This window comes from Echinops telfairi, unplaced genomic scaffold (genome assembly GCF_000313985.2).
Source record: "Echinops telfairi isolate 266 unplaced genomic scaffold, ASM31398v2 ScPeMD7_3;HRSCAF=10, whole genome shotgun sequence".
NCBI lineage: Eukaryota > Metazoa > Chordata > Mammalia > Afrosoricida > Tenrecidae > Echinops > Echinops telfairi.
Window position 1 is genome coordinate 59,721,822 of NW_022103899.1, and position 18,685 is coordinate 59,740,506.

The 18,685-nt window shown below is 50.2% G+C and overlaps 1 protein-coding gene across 2 annotated transcripts; it reads left to right on the forward strand.

The window, feature by feature from the left end:
• Positions 1 to 1,121: 1,121 nt before the first annotated feature.
• SPP2 (secreted phosphoprotein 2) lies at positions 1,122 to 18,452 on the forward strand. 2 transcript variants are annotated; one of them, XM_045295669.1, is made up of 8 exons: positions 1,122 to 1,250; positions 1,352 to 1,479; positions 6,115 to 6,237; positions 8,806 to 8,913; positions 10,540 to 10,594; positions 11,981 to 12,031; positions 15,004 to 15,086; positions 15,760 to 16,817. In XM_045295669.1, exons 1-8 carry the CDS (start codon positions 1,187 to 1,189, stop codon positions 15,793 to 15,795), a joined length of 648 nt encoding a protein of 215 aa, XP_045151604.1. In that variant the 5' UTR covers positions 1,122 to 1,186; the 3' UTR covers positions 15,796 to 16,817. The 2 variants fall into 2 exon arrangements, with proteins under 2 accessions (XP_045151604.1, XP_045151608.1); XM_045295673.1 differs by lacking the exon at positions 15,760 to 16,817 and adding an exon at positions 18,347 to 18,452 and having other exon boundaries at positions 1,124 to 1,250.
• Positions 18,453 to 18,685: the final 233 nt, after the last annotated feature.

Consider the following 18,685-nt stretch of genomic DNA (forward strand, 5'->3'; position numbering starts at 1 on the left):
CCATGTGACTCCTCCCCATCCAAAGCTCTGGCTGCCATCAGTGTAGCTCCATGTGTCTTGTCAGCAGGAATGTCAAGCAGAGAGTGTCTCTCGTCTCCAGGGAGGAATACAGGAATTCCCAGAATCCTCAGGAGAAGGCCATGCCCACACAAAGAGGCTTCATTGGCTATGACCCGATTGACAGACTAGACTCCACCCCTTCACTCTTAATCCTCTCAAGTCCCAAATGGACACCAGATGATGTAACGACTACAACCAATAAGCCACATCATGATAAGTGGAGAAAAGATTGACGCTGTGAAGGATTTCCTTTTACATGGATCCCAAATCAACCCTCATGGGAGTGGCAGCCTCCCAAATCAATGAACGTATCCATTGGGCCGACCTGGTACAGGAGATCTCTGTAAAGTGTTGAAGGGTAAGGGTGTCACTGAGGACTAAGGTGCACCTGGCACAAGCCCTGGCATTTTGAGTCACCTCACAGGTATGGGAAAGCTTAGCAACGAACAAGGACAACGGACAAAGAATGGATGTGTCTGAATCAAGTTGATGATGCAGGTTATCGACGAGACCGTGAATTATCCGAAGAACAAGGAAGCTTGTGTTAGAAAAAGCACAGCCTTAGAGATGGTGATGGTGAGACTCCGTTGGGCGATCTTCAGCAACATTATGTTCTGTGTTGTGTGTGTTACATGTTGTAAGTTTTCCTTTCCAAAAAATCCCAAAAAGGGTCTTGACATAGGATGCAATCCTCTCCTAGTTTATTCTCATAACATCTCAACAGCAGGATCTCAAGAACCATGAGAGGGACGTGAGGCCACCACACTTTACAATTAATTAATTGGATGGACATAAGATTTCTTTCTCTGCCCCCACAGGCATGGCATTAAAATAAAGAGAAGTAAATCCTGCAGGGCTCTCCTCAAGACTCTGGGCATCTTTGCCTGTGGCCTAATATCCCCCTGTTGATTCTAAACTTCAAAAGTGGCCTCAAATTGGACTCTTTCCACAGGGAAAGCAGGCCGGACAGCAAATATTGACCTCGGGATCAATTTTTCTGAGTAAGTCACAAACTGCCCCAGTCCGAAGGGACAGTCCAGTCACATTGGACAAAGAGCTACTCTCAGGAGGGCTTGCCATTCCAACACTGAGACAGAAAGAGAGCTGGACCCTCTCGCTTCCCAGGATGGTGAAGATGATGAGGATTTGGACTGTGTTTGTCCTTGGCTTGGGATTCTGGTCTTGCTCAGGTAAGAAACTCAATGGCAAGCCCCACCTCTGCTTCATGACACGGAACCTTCCTGGCTGTGTGACTCTGTGTCCCTATTGGCCCCATGGCCTTTGTGTCCAGGAGTCCCCATCTATGACTACAACCCATCCACTCTGAGGGAAGCCCTGGATGCCTCGGTGGCTAAAGTGAATTCCCAGGTGGTCCTGAGTCCGTACCTGTTTCGGGCGTTCAGAAGCTCAATAAAGAGGGTAAGTGCTGAATGAAGTCCTCCCTTTCTTCTGTCCGGCCTTCTGTTCTTTGTGTGTGCTCCCTTAGTTGAGTACACTTTTAATTTTTTTTTCCGTTAGAGATGAATGTCATATCTTTTGTGTATAAATACACGTTATGTGTGTGTGTGTGTGTGTGTATCTGGCGAGACAAGGATTTAATCATGGTCATTGCCCCAAAGCTCTCAAAGCTCTGGTCTTCCCAATAACATCATCTGTCTATTTCCACAAAGTGTCCTCCGAGGATCCGACCTTTGAGCCTTCATCGTTCTTCCAGTTTGATTTGTATTTTTTTAAAATAAAAGAACTGCTCGCTTGTTGGAGTGAGTGTCCATTCTGATTCAACTGTTGCTTCAGCGATCGTAAGATTCCTCGGGGGAGCAGATAGCTTGTACTTGATGGTTACAATCACGTCCACCCGGGAGTACAGCAGAGGGAAAGTCCTGGGGATTTAAGAAGGTGCTCGGGGCTCTGTTCTCCTCTGACACACAGGGTCACCATGCGTAGGAATCAACTCCTGGCAAGACCTTTTGTTTGGCGTGCCCCTCATACTGGCTGTAGTCAGGTGCATCGAGTTGCCCTGACCCATAGCGACCGTCTGCGCAGCAGAATGAAACGCCGCCGGTTTCTGTGCTATCCTCACAGTGGTTCTGGCTCGTGAGCTCGTTGTTGCAGCCCCGTGTCCATCTAGCTCACTGGGCGGGCCTTCCTCTCTTTCGCTGGCCCTCTACCAAGCATGCTGTCCTTTTCCAGAGACTGGTTTGGTCCTAATTCGGATAGGAAGTGAATTTTGATTTGGGAGGGGAAGAAGCCTACCTTCCTTCTTTTACCAATGTGCCAACACGTTCATAGTCTATTTCCCCGGGGACTAAGAGGGGAGGGGATGACTTTTCTTTCTGTTGATTAAGTCTGGGCTGGGTTAAAAGAAAAGACCCTCCCGAGGAGCGTGGTTGGTAAGCCCCCTCCTTCCTCCTCTCCGAAGATGATCTCAGCAGCCACGTGATTGTCTTAATGGGCTCACTTGGGTGGTGGGAACAGAACAACCCCCAAGCTAGTTTGGGTGAACTGCTCGTCAAAGGCACAAATCTGTCTTGGAGGAAGTGCAGCCAGAACGCTCCATGGAATTCCGGATCGTGAGACTTCATCTCGTGTACTGTGGACGTGTAATCAGGAGGGACCAGTCCCTGGAGAAGGCCATCCGACTCGGCACAGCAGATGTTACCTGGAAAAGAGGAGGCCTCTCAAGGAGCTGGACTGACACAGTGGCTTCCACAATGAACTCAAGGATAGCAGTGATTGTGGGAATGAGATGGGACCAGGCGGTGTTTGTTCTTTTGCACGAAGGGTCTCTCTTGGTTTGAGCCAATGCGATGGCCTTGAACCACAATGATTTAGATGAAGGCAGGGATGGGAGGTGCTATAGAAAGTGATGCACATGCAGTGCAGTTGGGTGCATGGAACACAGCGTGGAGATGGGTCAGGAATCCAACGGGCATGGCTGTCTTGCAGGGTCCTGATGGACATCACTCATCCTCTTGACCTGTCTCCTGCTTCTCTAACCCTTCTTCCTTCTTACTGGCTTACTCTGAGCTGGATCTTGCTCCTATTTGAAAAGCACATGGCATGTGATCTCCTACCCCAATCTCTGAATGCACATAGTCATCTTACCCTTTCTTCACCGGACACGCAGTTCCAAATTCACAGGAAATGAATCCAATTTCCCCCATTGCCTTTACTCATTGAGCTACAGGTCATTAGGATGGTGGACTGTCCTGTAGTTAGTTATGGACTCTAGAAACAGGCTACCAAGGCCAGAACGGGATTCCTTGGATCTGGATGTTCTATGGAAGAACTTCAAGACATGTGTGGTCAGTTCCTAATCCTTTGGAATAGTTGTTGTTAGTTGCTGAAGAATTGGCTCCAACGTATGGAGATCCTGTGTATTCCGAGGAGAACTCTGCCCCATAGGGTTTTCAGGTCACCAGACCTCTGGATGCCGGCCAACCTCCAGCCTTTGGGCTAGTCGCCAAATGCTTGGCTGTCTGTGCCACTGTCCTGGAAGAGGATTAGGCCAGAATAGAGACGCTCTTCCTGGACCATGAGTTGTCTTGGCTTCCTACTTCTACAGCGGAAGAAATCCACTTAAAGTGTCATGAACTCCATGTACCTGGCCAAACAGATGAGCAATTTACAATTGCTTGTAATTGAGCCCTTGCTCACTAATTAATTAAAGGAATACGAGCAAGCAGACACCTTCCAAGAGAACCCATTACTGATACTACTGGAATCTGGCCTGTGCAGATAAGCCGGCGTGTGAGCCTAGCCACCCACAGTTCCCTTCAGCATGGACGCCATCTGGGAATTGTCACACCGACTTCAGTCCAGCCGATATACATCAACAAATGAGCACTCTTCCCTGCTGGTCCTCGATGCTTGTCCTCCTTGTAGGCTCTCACTCACCCCCCACCCCCAGAAGTCTGCCTATTCTTGTCCCTGCCCAGGCATCTCTGGTTGCTCAAATTCAGTAGTCAAGTTACATTCACCACTAAGTCCTCCAAGAAATCTCTCTTTCTCTCCTTGGGAAAGGGTATCCTCCTCCATTGATGTCTCCTGGGTTCCACACTTGGCTTGGTGTTGTTCTTATAAGTCATGTCTTCTACAAAGGTTTACAAACAAACCAAACCAAACCAAATGCCATTGAGTTGCCGCCAGCTCTAATCCATGGTGAGCCTTTGTATGTCAGAGTAGAGCCATGGGGCTTTTCTATGGCAATTTCCCGGAAGTAGGTCACTTCTAAGGTCCCTCTGGGTGGACTCAAACCACCAGCCTTTCAGTTCATGGATGGCCATGAAAACCACCTGAAGCCAAGTCAAACCCACTGCCGTTGAATCAATTCTGACTCATAGCAAAACCCTCTTCCGGGCTTCCAAGGCTGTCCGTCTTTGTGGGCAGACAGCCTCATCTTGCAACACCCAGGGACTCCAGAGATGCTTACTCTGGTCGGGAACCTCAGAGATACCCTGTGTCTCCTGTCTCCCAAGATGGGAGATACACTTGGAGTCAAGGCAAGTGTCCAGGAAAAAGATGAGTGAACAGATCACTAGGCCAGAGGGGCTGATGAAAGAGAAGACACACAAGCGAGAAGCCTTGGAAGAACACGGACTCTGGAGTGGCCGAAATCGTCTTTGTCACGTCATGGTCACGGTAACACGGTGAAGGAGACGTGATCAGCGCTGTTGGAGAGAGGATCCCCTGGAAGTGTGATCACCAGATCTCCTAGCTTCTTTCCCATCCAGCAGGCTGTCCGAGGGGAACTGGAGGGTGCGTCCTGTTGGTGTGTGGGTGGTGGTTAGGGCCAGAGTTCAGTGGACTCGGGGAGAGGCGCTGGGCCCCACGACTTTGTCCTCGGGTTGCTTTCAGAAGACCGATGGTCTCTCTCCTGGCTGCCCACATACCTATGTGCCCGGGGAGCATTGGACGCTCTTCCTTTCCGGAAGAGGGGGCAGATGGGCTAAGCTGGAATCCCTGGTGATTCTGAGGGTCGACCAGGCCGAGGGCCAGTGGGATTTGCCGGCAGACCTGGATCAGACACTCTCACCGCCGCTAGTGTGAGTCCCTAACTCCTAGGTTGTGCAGTTGTGAAAAGCAGCTGTGCTACTGGGCTCTCCCAGACTGTCCTCTCAGTGGCCTTGGCTGGAGAAGTGGGAGGAGGATGCAGGCCTGGTAGGGAGGAGCCCAAGGGGAGGGGGAGAAGAGGACAGAGAGTCCACTGCTGTCAAAGTGGACGGAGAAAGTGAGAAAAGGAGGAAAGAGTGTGCATGTGAGAGGAGGGAGAGGGAGGGGAGGGGGAGAGGAGGAGAGAAGAGGGAGGGAGGGGGAGAGGAGAAAGGGGTGTGAGATACGGAGGGAAGAGTGAGGGGCAGAGAGAGGAGGGAGGGGTAGGAAAGAAGAGCGAGGGAGGGAGGAGAGAAGAGAGTATAAATGTGATAGAGAAAGGGAGAAAGAGAGGATTGTTTTGGTGTGGGCGGCTGTAGAGTGGAGAAGAACTTTCTCCAAGGCTCCTGGAGGCCACCAGCCGTGAGAGCAGATCTCTGGGCCCCTTCTGTGGAGCTGCTGGTGGATTTGAACTACCGGACTTTTGACTGGCAGCTGAGGGCTCAACCAGGGCCTCCCCAGGGCTCGCTGGACACCCAAGGGCCCTCAGTAAACCACAGTGGCTTCTGTGTGGTCAGAAGGTCATGGTTCCTCAAGAAATGTAGAAGGGCCCCCCATCACCATCTTGTGGAGAGGGCCAGGAAGCAGTGGGACTTCGTGCCCAGCTGGGAACTGGTCAGGCAGGAAGCAGGGGTGGGCAGCGCTGGAGGGCAGGGTCTGCTTGTCACTTAGGAACTGACACTTGCGTCTATGTCAACATAAATCATTAGGAGCCATGCTTGCACCTGAATCCCAGCCCCCCAGTCTCGTCGCACTCCGAGGCAACACTCAGCCCTGGTCTCCTGTCTCTTCACCAGGGGCCCAGAGCACTGGGGAGCTTTGGGGTGGTGGGGCGTGGGTGATTTGGTGTTTTCCCACGGAGCGGGGAAGCATCTCTAAGTCCTGCACCTTGTTTCTGTGAAGGTCAATCTCCTGGATGAGGACAACTTGAGCATGGACATTGAGTTCAGCATTCGAGAAACTGAGTGCCGGAGAGACTCCGGAGAAGACCCCTCTACCTGTAACTTCCAGAGGAGCCACCATCTGGTGAGTGTGGTGGGAAGGGCGTCATTCCCAAACCAATGTCTTTAGTCGCCTGAGTGAAGCTGAGTCAGGGGTCACATCCACAGCTGGTCACACTGGGCAGCATCCTGGACTGCATCCACATTGGAAGGGTGGTCATGTGACTCAGAGGCTCGACCTTGAGTTCGGGGGTCCTGGGTGGTCTCATCAACTTCCCCATGGCCTCTATTTCCTGCTCTTTGAAATGGAAGGTCATGGTGCTGTTGCAGATTCAAATAAATGACAGCCCCTGTAATGTCTCCATAATTTAGGAGAGTCTTTATTCATTTATAACTGGACTGCTAGACTCTAAAAGAGATTCTTTGATTGCAGTCTCAAGTGGACATTTCAGTCCATCTCTAAAGGCAAAAAACTCACTTATCATTTGTCTAGGACTTAGGAAAGTGTGGACAGAAGTAGAAAGCAAAATTCATGTTGCTGTTCTTTAGAGTTAGTGAGCCTTCCAGGGTACAGCACTGATGAAAGCATCCTGGTTAATAAAATAAGAATCGTAGTATCCTGCTGACAACATCAAAAAGAACAATATTATTCATTACCATATTCTGATCTTGAGAATATAAAAGTGCATCTTAAAATCCATCACTAGTGGGACTCGCCGAGACGGGAACGAGGCAGGTCACCCAGCAGTCAAGATGCGCTACAGTGACGAGTGCCAGTCTCTCAGTGCTTGCAGACAGGGGACCACAGACAGGTCAGCACCGGAGAACAGCCGCGCGCACCTTCCAAACCGACTGGCGGCGAGCCCAAACCACCAGCCATGTCTGCTGTGAGCGGCGCTGCTTTTCGGTTGGCCGTTGCCCGGGGTCTCCCCCATGGGCGTGGGCTCCGTGAGATCAGGAGCATGCGTGTTCATTTTGCGTCCTCAGTGACCAGAGCGTGGATGACACTTGACTCACATCTGTCGGCAGGGGTCACGCCCGGACAGGGCAACGTCATCCATGGTCCAGTGTTCGCCTCCTGTGCAGAGGAGTCTTGGCCTCGGGTTACCTTCTCAGCTGACTTTCTCACAGCGAGGCAGAGTCCCTGGCGGGGCCAGCAGTGAAGCACGTCCCTGCTAACAGAAAGGTTGGGGGTTCCAGGCCACCCAGAGGCAGAAGACTAAAGACCAGGGATCTGCCCGCTCCCACAGCCCTTGCGGCGCGCCAATCCCAGTCTCTCTCCAACACAGTCGGGGCGCCACATGCCCCCGCTGCCTGGTGGGCTGTGGTTTGGCTTCGTGGTGGACAGGGCCTCTGGGACGCAGTGCTTCTGCCGTTGTCATTTGTTTGGCGAAGCCTCACAGAGACCTGGTTTTTGAGAGAAGCCAAACCACGGTGCCACGGGCTCTAGTTGCTGAAGAAACCCAAGGGCAGAGGCAGGAGAACAAGTCTGTCCAGACTTCAACGGTCTCTTCCTCTGTTTTTAAGAACTCGTTTTGTTGACACCGACTTCACCTAATTTCAGAGCATTTTCATCTTGCCCTCCTTGCTGTTAGCTCCCCATTCTCCCCACCCCACACCTCCATCCTCCCTGCCACGGCCCCAGGCAATACTCCACCCAGTTACTGTCTCTAGAGCGATCTCTCTGGAATTCACATACAGAGAATCACACAGAACACAGGCAGGGAGCCAACCAACCAACCCAGAGAAACTCAGCAACCAGGACTAGACGAAAACACAGAAACACCTCAAGGGCAAAGAAAGCAGAACATACTAAAAACGGAAACAACTTTAAAAAGGGTCAAAAGGGAGACCAATTGAGACGGTGTTACATGTTCCCCTAACGCCATCTGCCACCATCGACTGTCCAGCGCCTGCTCGCTGTCTGAGAGCAAGGCTGTCGCCTCCCCGCACTGTACTCAGAGGGGATTCACCGGAGGCGTAATCCATCGGGACTCTGCAAATGGATTTTGGGTTTCCACTCTCCTCTGCTCGATGTGACTCAGAGTGACCCTATAGGACAGACTAGAAATGCTCCCGTGGGTTACCTACTGAGGGAGTAGAAAATCCTGTCTTTCTCCCACTGTGATCCATAGCCTTCCACACACCGGGTTGGCACCACTTATTTTTGTTCAATGGGCAAAGGTCTGAGATAGTCGCTCTTTGCTAAGGAAGGGGTCACCCATTTTTCCTGGAGACCTGCGCTGTATCAGGTTACCCTCACTGCCCTCTGTGGTCCTGGTGACTCCCTCTGGGACTCACCGTACAGGACAGAACAGAAATGTCCCCTAAGGTTTCCAAGATGGTCAATCTGTACAGAGTAGACTGCCTTCCACCTCCCTTCCAAGGAGTGGCTGGTAAGTTCGAACCACCAACCTTTCTGTTAACAGTTGACTGCTTAACCACCGAGTCATTAGTGGTCCTTTCAGAACCAAACCATGCACTGTAGAGCCAGTTCATGGAACTAGTTCACTGGTTTCTACTGAGGTCTCGCGACATTTTCGAGTTGGAGAAACAACCCCCCCACCCCCGCCCGTGCGTGTTTCCTCGGGAAGACCCTGCCCTTTCTTTGCAGAGTAGCTGAAGACGTAGCTCACGGCCTTCTCTTCTCCAGCCCACAGCCCTGTGCAGAAGCTCCGTGCAGGTGTCCGCACAGCAGGTGCAGGACGTCCAGGTTCACTGCCGCTGGGTGTCCAGCTCGGAGTCTGACAGCAGTGAAGAGGTAGAGCCGGTGGCTGGGGAGACTGCCAGTCGGTGTCTCCGAGGGTCTGTGTGGGTGTGTGGAAAGCAGGGAGGTGCGATCGAGTCGGGAGTCCGTGCACTGTGCAAACAGCCAATGCCATTCCTGCTAACCAATCTCATTTTTCTGCATTTTACTGATTTATTTTTTTAAGCTTTAGTTTGTGAGTTGGGTGAGGGTTTACAGAGCAGACCGGCTTTCCCTTCAACAATCCACACCCATTTGTGTTTCTGGTCCTTCTTCCTGCCTGTGTTTTCTGTTTCCTGTTTCCTTCCCTACTTCCTTCCTCGCCCTGCTGAACGCTGCCTTCCTGGTCTCAAAGGGCTCATTCTAATGGGGGGCCCTACCTAGTGTTATTGCTCCCCACAGAAAACAAACAAACCCCCAAGCCCCCAGCAGCATTGAGTCCATCCTGACTCATGGGGATCCTATAGGGCAGGGTAGAACGACCCTTTGGGGGTTCCCAAGACTGCAACTCTTTACAGGAGTAGAAAGCCTCATCTTTCTCTCTGGTGGTTTTGAAGTGGTGACCTCAGGGTTAGCACTCCAGCTCGTAACTACTAAACCACCAGGGCTCCTGTCCCCTGAGTAGACCCGTCTACATGAGTCATGTAGTCTACATGGCCTTAAAGGCAGCGAATGAGCTTGCTTGGCTAAAATTGAGCCAAGGGGGGTGAGTTCCACCCCAGACCTGAAGGGTCACTGAGACAAGACACTCTGCCTTTGAAAAATCAGCCATGGAAAACCCAACAGCACATTTCTACCCTGACATAAGAGGGGGTACCCCCAAACACCCTGGAAACATTTAAACTCATAGTTTTTTAAATTCTGGGGTTTGGGAGGTAACCCCTCAAACATGGGGCATCCATGAGCTGGAATCCACTCTAGGGCAAGAACAGCTCTTTTCAAACATTTTCCTTGTCTACTGATTTTGTGAGAGAGAAGCTGTGTGCTCACCAAGCTGTGGCCCAGCCTAGCTCTGCTCCCTCAACCCCATTCTTAAGTTCGCAAACACTGCTCATTTCCCAAGGCCCTCCTTTCTTACATCCCATCCTCTCGCTGCCCTCTGCCCCCTGAAGGTTTCGGGCAGGATCTCCAAGGAGCAACTAGGGAATCTAGTTTGAGAGCTCTGGGGGAGTGGCTGGTGGGTTTGAACCACCAACCTTGCCGTTGGCAGACCATCATGTGCCTGACAGCACCAAGAAGGCTCCTCATTTGACCTAAGCTCAGTCTATTTGCAGGTCCATATGGTGACACTTTGCACTGGTCAGTGTGAGCTTGTAAGAATTTTTTTTAAATTAATTTTCGAATCCAGACAAGTATTTATTTGGATGTCCAGTCCTGGTCTAGTGGAAAGCTTTTTAGTCAATTTAAATGTCATTGAATTGTCGGTTGCCCTCCGCATACATTTTTTAAAATGTATATGTCTGATACCCTATCACACTATTTAATGTAATGTATTGCCTGGTCTCATTAAAATGCATTTTACAATGTAGTGTCAAAGCTCTCGGGATCAGATTGACATCTCAAACATTGAAAAGACTACTGTTTCTCTTCTTTTTTGTCCCTGGAATACCTTGATGCATCTTGGTGCCTATGTTTATTTAGATGATTTTTGAGGACATGCTGCGATCCTATACGTGGAGAAACAGTTACCTACAAGGTAAGTGGAGATCTGCGTTTTTTTTTTCTTAAAATTTTATTTTACTGGAAACAAGCTCATAGGCTAGTGAGTGCATTGAAATCTGGAAAGGCATCTGTGATAGGTAGGTTTATTGTGCCCACCTGGCAGGTAGGAACATGTGGGGTTAATAAGGTTGAAGTTTGATTGGAGGGCAAAGAAAAAGATGGCTCAGCAAGCCCCACCCCTCTCTCTCTTGCTCTGTGGTGATAGGGCCAGAGTGTGGCTGCTTAATCTAGTTCTCTGCCTCAACTTGTGAGCTACACTACCTGTGGGACAGTCAATCCGTGGAGCGTGTCACTAGAGCTTGAGGTTCCTTCAAGACCTGCTTCGCCATGCTGCGGGTGTGTACATCGCTTGAGCTTGAGGCTGTCAGATCCTGTCGCCTTGCATTGCTTGAGTTGGATATCCCATCCTGGCCGGCTTGGCTAAGCTCCTGAACTGCTGACTGTTGGTGATCCACCCTGATGTTTGCTGCCTATGGGAGGAATGCCTGCATTGCGCTAGGAAAGACTCAGCTGTGTACTTCTTTGATCTTGGACCCAGCAGCCCTCATGAGTTGAAGGACTTCCAGCATATTAACTGCCCCACAGAATTGAGTTGAACTGAGCCCTCTGTACTGCTGTGGACTAATTAGCTGTTGTATTCCTACATGCTGTATCTATCTATCTATAATCATAAGTGTTCTTATGATTTTGTTTTGTTTCTCTAGAGAGCCCTGTGTGACATAGCACCTGTCACCTTTGAAAACACAGCAGTCGAAAACAAGAGAGGCATTGGGCAGTACAATGACTCATCTAGTTCTCCCCTCTTCTTTGAGACAGACACCGCCCCCCCCCCCACCTGGTTGGTTTCCTTAGATGGCCCCAGCATCTAAGGATTATAAGCTAGGCAGGCCAACATTGTCTTTCTCTTTAGGAGGGTTCTGTGACTTGGGTGGGCTTGTCCCATCTGGGGTGCCCTACCTAAGTGAGGGTCTCAGATACTCACTAGTGTGTAGTGGGTGGGTCAGGACTGGACCTCGTTCGACAGGTCTGGGCTGACCTCTGTGACCCTCCAGCCATGTGACTAGAACCGACCATCTCTTTGTGTGTCACGGTTCTAGGAGAGACAGCTCACCTCCTCTGTTTCTTGCGTGGCCTGTGTTTGAGACCAGGTGGGATGGGTTAATGGTCTATCACTCAGGAGTCCCTTTACATTTCATTTCCCTAAGGCCCCCTCTGTGGGTGGTGACCGTGGCAAAGCTCTTTGGTGCTCTCCCTCCATGCCCTTGAAGTAGAAGCCTGTCTGTGGGATCAATAAGATCACAGAACATTCTGGAAGTGGTGGGGAAGAGGGGAGGTCTTATGGACTTACACTGTGTTACAGGTCTCAGCCCTGATGAAGTCAGGAGTGGGCGATTCTATGAAAGGTCATCAGGTATGTAGCTCTATTTCTCCCTGTAGGACCCCCAGTAGACCCTCTTCTGATCACCTAGACTCTGCTAAAACCATTTCATAAGAACCCACCCCCTGAAAGAGAGAGCGATTTAAATGGAAAGGAAGGAATGATACTGCATGAACTGGCATTGCAAATTGTTAAAGGGTTCCTCTTGAGTCATCCTCTCAAACCTCATTGCCATCCAGACAGTCTGCCCACCTTACAAAACAGTGTAGGGCTGGCCCTGTGGGTTTCCCAGGCTGTAAATCTCTAAGACGCCAGTGAGTCCTGGCTGCCCGTGGCCAGAGGGATGTGAACAGTCTTGTTATCAGACAGACAGAGATCATTGTAAAGTCGATTATGGCAAATGTAGTTAGGTTAAAGGGTAATACCTTAGCATTGATCTCTCTTTTGACCCATTTTAAATTTGTTTCAGTTAAAACCAAAACCAAAAAACAGTAAAGGGAAAATACACATGCATTGAGGCTCTAGTGAGTCCCTCTGAGCATCGACCAAGAATGTGACAGCTTTGCCGTGAAGCAAAGGGCCTTGGAATGGATTATGGGCAGAGGCAATCAGGTTAAACACTCACACCTTACTCAGCATTTGAGCTCCCTTTGGACCCACTTAAAATTTGTTCCAGTTTTTAATATTTTCTGCTTTCTTTTCTATTGAGGTTTTCTATGTTTTACTTTGTTATTGTTGTTGGCTTTTGGTTTGTTTGTTTTTGTATGGTTTGCTGTATATAAAATCCAGGATAGGTAAATCTATAGAGACAATACCTGGATTAAATTTTTTTTGGGGGGGTGGTGGCGTGTAGCAGGGAGGTTGGGGGGAAATGAGGAAAACAATGAACACAGTAACAATGAGTACAAGAAAGAAGAAAATGTTCTGAAATTTATTGTGGTGATAATTGTTCAACTCTTCTTGACAGGATTGAACTACATGCTATGGAATTGCACGATATGTCAATTCTATGCCAAGAAAACTGTTAAAACGTGTTTGTGGGTGTAGACAGCCTCATCTTCTCCCGTGGAGTGGCTGCTGGTTTTGAACTGCTGACCTTGTGGTTAGCAACCAGACTCTCAAGCCACCAGGGCTCCTTATTCATCTAAAACTCACCAGGAACTGAAATAGCACATCTGGTCCAAAGGCCAGACTGTTTCCTGCCCCACTTGGCAGCATTTTCCCAACACCCAGTCTCTTGCCACCTGTCCTGAGTTCTCCACCCTCAACTGCACTTCCAGGTAAAAGGACACAACGAACAGTTATTGGTGACCTCTCATGTGCAGATCCAGGTGCCTTGGTGGTGCAGTGGTTAAAGCACTTGGTTTCTAACCTAAAGGTCAGCGGTTCCAAGCCACCAGCCACTCCCAAGGAAAACAATACAGCAGTATGCTTCTGTCCAGCCTTGGGGACCCTCTGGGCACTTGCTCTCTGTCCTACACAGTCCCCAGGAGAGAGTCAGAGTTGACTCCAGGGCAGCGGGTTGGGTTTTTTGGAGATCTGCTTTCATTTCAGCCTCCAGGTAACCTGGTGCATCACCTGCTGTTTGGGGGAAGAAGCAGCAGTAACTCAAGGCCCTGGCTGGCGAAGACAGAATGCTTGTTGTTGCTGTTACTGGGACCCCTGCGGGCACTGTGGGAGAAGCATCGGATTGCTAACGGCAAGAACGGCAGTTCAAATCTACCAACGGCTTTTCAGAGGAAAGGCGAGGCTGTCTGCCCCTAGTAATGATTTACTGTCCCAGAAACCCTACCTAGGGTGCTCTGAGTCAGAATCGACTGGATGGCAGTGTGTTTGGTGTGAGCATCATGGCTGCCGGGTGCCACTGAGTCAGTACAACTTACAGCGACCCCATGTGCAACAGAAGAAAACACTGCCCAGTCCCACGCCATCTCATCTGACGGTGTGACTGGTGCTGAAGGAGCTACTTCCACACCCACCCAGTGACCGCAGGATCCTCAGTATCTCCTGGGCTATTGGATCGAGGGCCTCTTTGTTTTGCCCTGTTGGGTTTTCTCTAAGGCTGTCCGAATGTTCTCAAACCAAGACAGCTGATTTCCCCCGGAATGAGAAATGAGAGAGAGCGACAGACAATGCATAAGTGTGCAAGAAAGCATCTATGACAAAGAAGCACAGTCTGGTACAATCAGATGTTAGGAGCATGCACCCCCACTCTATCTCACTGATCACACAGCCCAGCCCTGGCCCAGGGAGAGCAGATCGCTCAGGTTGGAATACCAAGATGCAGGGATCATTGGAGGCCACTGTGGGAGTTGGTCACTGCTTTGAGAAAACACGGACGGATGCTATACTATACGCAGTGGTTATGCACTTGGATGCTAAGTGAAAGGTCAGCAGCTAGAAATCACCAGCTGCTCCATGGGAGAAAGGCTCTCTACTCCCATAAAGAGTTACAACCTGAAGCCCAGGGGCAGGGCTGCTCTGTCTTAGGGTTGCTGTGAGTTGGAATCAGCGCGATGGTAGTGACTCCTGATGGTTACATGAGCTCGTCAACATGGGTCTTATGTGCCCTAGAAGAGAGTTCCAGAACTGGAATTTGTGAGGGTTGGAAGCCTGGAATCCACACCTTAGAGATTGTTTTAGACAGGATGATTTAACATCACCCGGCCACACACGTAGACTTCCCTGTGTGTGACAAGTTCTGGGGAGACCCCAGGGAGGCCTGTCCGGGGCAGGTGACAGTCCCTGTCCTCAGGGGCTTCCAGACGTGAATGAGAACATTGCACTGGGTAACAGAGTAGAGGGAAATAAGTAGCGGGCTCGGTTGTGTAAGTAGGAGTTTGGTGAGGAAGACAGAGTAACCAGGCTTCTTGCATATTTTCTTGGTGGCCTGGGTTCCAGTTAAGCTGGTCACTGCCACTCTTGTTGAATTATAGTCACGTAGTCTGCGCTCTCTTAGATCATGGTGTGAGTGACGAAGCCTTGTACTCTCTTTTCCCCGTTAGAGCCCAGGAGAAGGCTCTTTCTTCCTGGAAACAGAAGGCACCCAGCCCACTGGCACAGAACAAGGACGTCTACTGGCTTTGAGGTAAAGAACACCGCTGACAACATGCATATGTAGAGTAGAAAGTGCTTGGAACAAATGCCTTAAGGTGGCAGCTCCTGCCCTCCCAGCTGCCTAGTAGGTGTGACTTGTCCAGCCCCTTCCCTGCTTGTTCATCGTCTCCTGCCTTCTCCAAGCTGTTCCTCCCCCATCTCGTGCACCTCATCTGCTTTCCCCTTGAAGTTTGCATTGTTCTCCACTGCTGGGGTCAAATCTCCCCATTCGCCCAGCAAACAAATGGACAGCCAGCCCCTGCCTTTGCCCACCCCGACCTCAGTCGCTCCCACCAGCACCTGCCTTCTCTCCATTCTTTCTGTCTTGGGACAAGAGACCACCTCCATCGCCTCATCTTCCTGGCGCTTTCCCTGCTTCGTGCAAATGGGACTGGAATCCTTCAAGCCTTTCAAAGCCAATCTGGCTTCTTTTCCCTAGTCGGGAAGTGCCATCAACCATTCCTGTTGTCTCTTCGATTCTGTCCTGAGTCTAGAGATCACCTGCCATCTTTTCCACTTGTCTGATTTAAACGCTCACAGAAGGGTCATGATGGGCAGAGACACGCATCTACCATGCTCTATAGGAAGAAAGATGGGGGCGTTCTACTCCCGTCAACAGCTATAGTCTCAGAAACTCACGGGGACCGTTCTACCCTGTCCTGTAGGGTCACAGTGAGTCGGCATTGACTGGATGGCAGTGAGAGAGACCATGCTCTGTCCTGAGATTCCAGTCCTGATGCCAACAGTCTGGTGAATGCAGTTACCATGGTGTCTCCTCATCTCCTGAAACTCAACTTGCCTCCTGCCAAGCTCCCAACTCCTTCAAACGCATTACCATTCACCTAATTTGCTCTAGCGAGAAGCCTTGGGGGGCATCATTGACTTTGTCTTTTGTCTTCTCCCAACATCCCCAGGGGTTCAGTCTCATTGCTTTGCCCACACATCCTCGCTGCAATTGACCCCTCAGTTCATCACTCTCCCCGCTGCCTGGGCTCTGATCTCCTGGGGTCTGCCCAGCACTCTGCCCTCCAGCTTATCTTTAAATGCAGGGAAGGCTCTGTCCCTTTCCTACCTAAAGCCCTTTGAAGTTTGCTGTCCTTAGGGACTGAAACAGAGCCGTGTACAAACCAGATGCTGAACAACCTGATTGCACCCCAGTGCTTTGAAGAGTCGAACCTTGGCCCTGGTTGACCAAACCCACACAGTCCTCCAGTCTCATGTTGATAATAAGTCCCCGGGGTCTGGGGCCAATGGAACTCTGTTTCTGGAGGTGCTCAGGTGCTAGAGAGCCATCCTGAAGGACATACTTACGAGGTATCAGTGATATATTGGAGACAGTTGCAGTGGGCGTCTGTTCAGGAGACTTATTTACATACGTGCACTTAAGTTAATGAAGCTTGGACTTCACAGGCTTTACAGCTCACCTAACAGTGTGTGGCCTTGCAGATAAAGTCCAAATTCTTTAGTGTGGCCCACAAAGCTCTTCATAATTGTGCCTCTCTGGCCACCTCTCTAATCCCATGTCTCCCAAGTCCTCCTGCCCTAAGCTCCCACAATGCTGAGCAGATTGCAATTCCTCCTGCTGTAGCCTCTACCTGGAACATCTACCTGGTGAATTCCTCCTCGCCACTGAGGTCCTGGAGCCCTAGGGCACAGTGGTTACGCATTGGACTTCTATCCACAAGGTCAGCAGTTTGAAACCACCAGCTGCTCCAAAGGAGAAAGACAGGGCTTTCTAATCCTGTCAACAGTGACAGTCTTGGAAACTCACAGGGGCAGTTCTACCCTGTCCTAAAGGGTCGCTATGAGTTGGCATCAACTCGATGGCAGCGAGTTCTGAGTTGAGAGTGGGGTCTCAGCTCAGTTGTCCCTCTCCGTGGGACATTGATTCTGACGCCCCCCACACCTGCCCTTCAAGTTCAAGTTGGCCTCCCTCTGGAGGCCACCATAACGATTTCAGTACCAGGCAGTGCTGTTGCTCTCTGGTCTCTCGGGGGAGAGACACTGACACAGAGGAGGTGCTTGGCTTTGGAACAGGTGAAGGAATCCTCCAGGTGAGGTGAAGAACAGCCAGATTGATTTTTTTTAAGACTGGAATTTGGACTACATGAACTGACATTTTGCTAAAGCAGAAGGAACATTCACCTGTAAGACTCTGTCGTGGACAATGCCAAAGATGTTTCCTTTTTGATCTCTACTCAGTGCCCTTGAGTAGATTGTGACTCATAGTGACCTGATAGTGCAGCTGTATAAGATGCAGAAGAACTATTCCTGTGGGTTTTTGAGACTGTTACTCTTTATGGGAGTAGAAATCCTTCTCTTTCTCCCATGGAGTGGTCGGCACTTTAGAACTGCTGACCTTGCGGGCAGCAGCCCAAAGTGTTACTACTCTGCTATGGTGCATCTTAAAAATAAAAGCCAGCTTCATCGTCTTGGTAATCGGCACGTGGATGGATATGTATTTTTCCCCATTTCGGTCCTTTATATTTCAAATGAGCTTGATCTAATGCATACCCTGTATTGGGACTGCTTCAATGTAGCAAAGAAAGTCTGTGTCCAAATGAGATTACAGACACAGAGATGGGGCTAGGGTTAGAGCACGTTTGGGAGGGAGAGGCCGACGCAACGCAAAATGTGCCCTTCTTTGGGGTGCTCTACCTGTTTCTGAGCACTGGTCACACTGCTTTATAATCACTTCTATCTTCTCAACCAGTTCATGTTTCACATTTCTTTTTAAGGTCAGAGGTTGGGTAGCTCTGTTGGTCCCCGTCAGCCCTGATACAGGCTCCACGCGTACACGTTTGTTGAGTGAATTGATGAGTCCTCCCACGTCCAGTCTCGAACTCTCAGCTGACCACAGCTACGACCAAACTTCCTCCTCGGCTGGCTGGGTGGATGCCTTCTTCCTATCCGCACACCTCAGCATGCCTTACACCCGCTGGAGTGGCAACACCTGCCTGCAGGACTTCTCAGGCCCTTCTCTCGTCTCCCCTTTTGTGAGACTTGAGCTTCCTTTTGGGGGTCGTGTCTCTGGTCTCTAAGACATGCTTCCCTCCTCTTCCTCCTGGAGGGTCTCCCGTCCGTTTTCCTTTGATCAAGGAGTGTCACTGCTCGAGCCCTGATCTCATCTCGGTCACCTTCCCCGCGGGCAGGATGGATCCTGCATCCTGCGCCTCTAACCCAAGAACCCGGAACTGTGCCGCGAGGGTCTAATCTTCCCCATCCTTCCCCCCCCCCCCCTATTTTAAACAGGACATGCACCAGAAGGAATAGAACTTCGAAGGAAGAAAATTAATGTACGAAGTGTGTCATTTCCCTTCGGATCAGTTCCAATCTGTAATAAATGCCTTACACCTTCCTCTTTTTGTCTTTCTTTCCATTGTGTGATTTTACAATAGGCCTGAAGAACCAAGAGCCAGGTCCATATGGGGAGCAGTAACACTGGGGAGGTGTGCACACCTGCAATCATTTGAGGTCAAAAGGTCAAGGACAAAGTTCAAAAGGCCAAGGACAAAGTTCAAAAGGGGTAGGAAATCAGGAGGAAGGGAACAGAGAGTAAGCGCAGGGAGGAAGTGGGCTGAGGGATGTGAC

Coding starts and splice junctions, on each gene's coding strand:
- SPP2 (XM_045295669.1), top strand. CDS start 1,187: ATGGTGAAGATGATGAGGATTTGGACTGTGTTTGTCCTTGGCTTGGGA. Junction 8,914..10,539: donor AGTCTGACAGCAGTGAAGAG/GTAGAGCCGGTG, acceptor ATGTTTATTTAG/ATGATTTTTGAGGACATGCT. Junction 12,032..15,003: donor ATTCTATGAAAGGTCATCAG/GTATGTAGCTCT, acceptor TTTCCCCGTTAG/AGCCCAGGAGAAGGCTCTTT.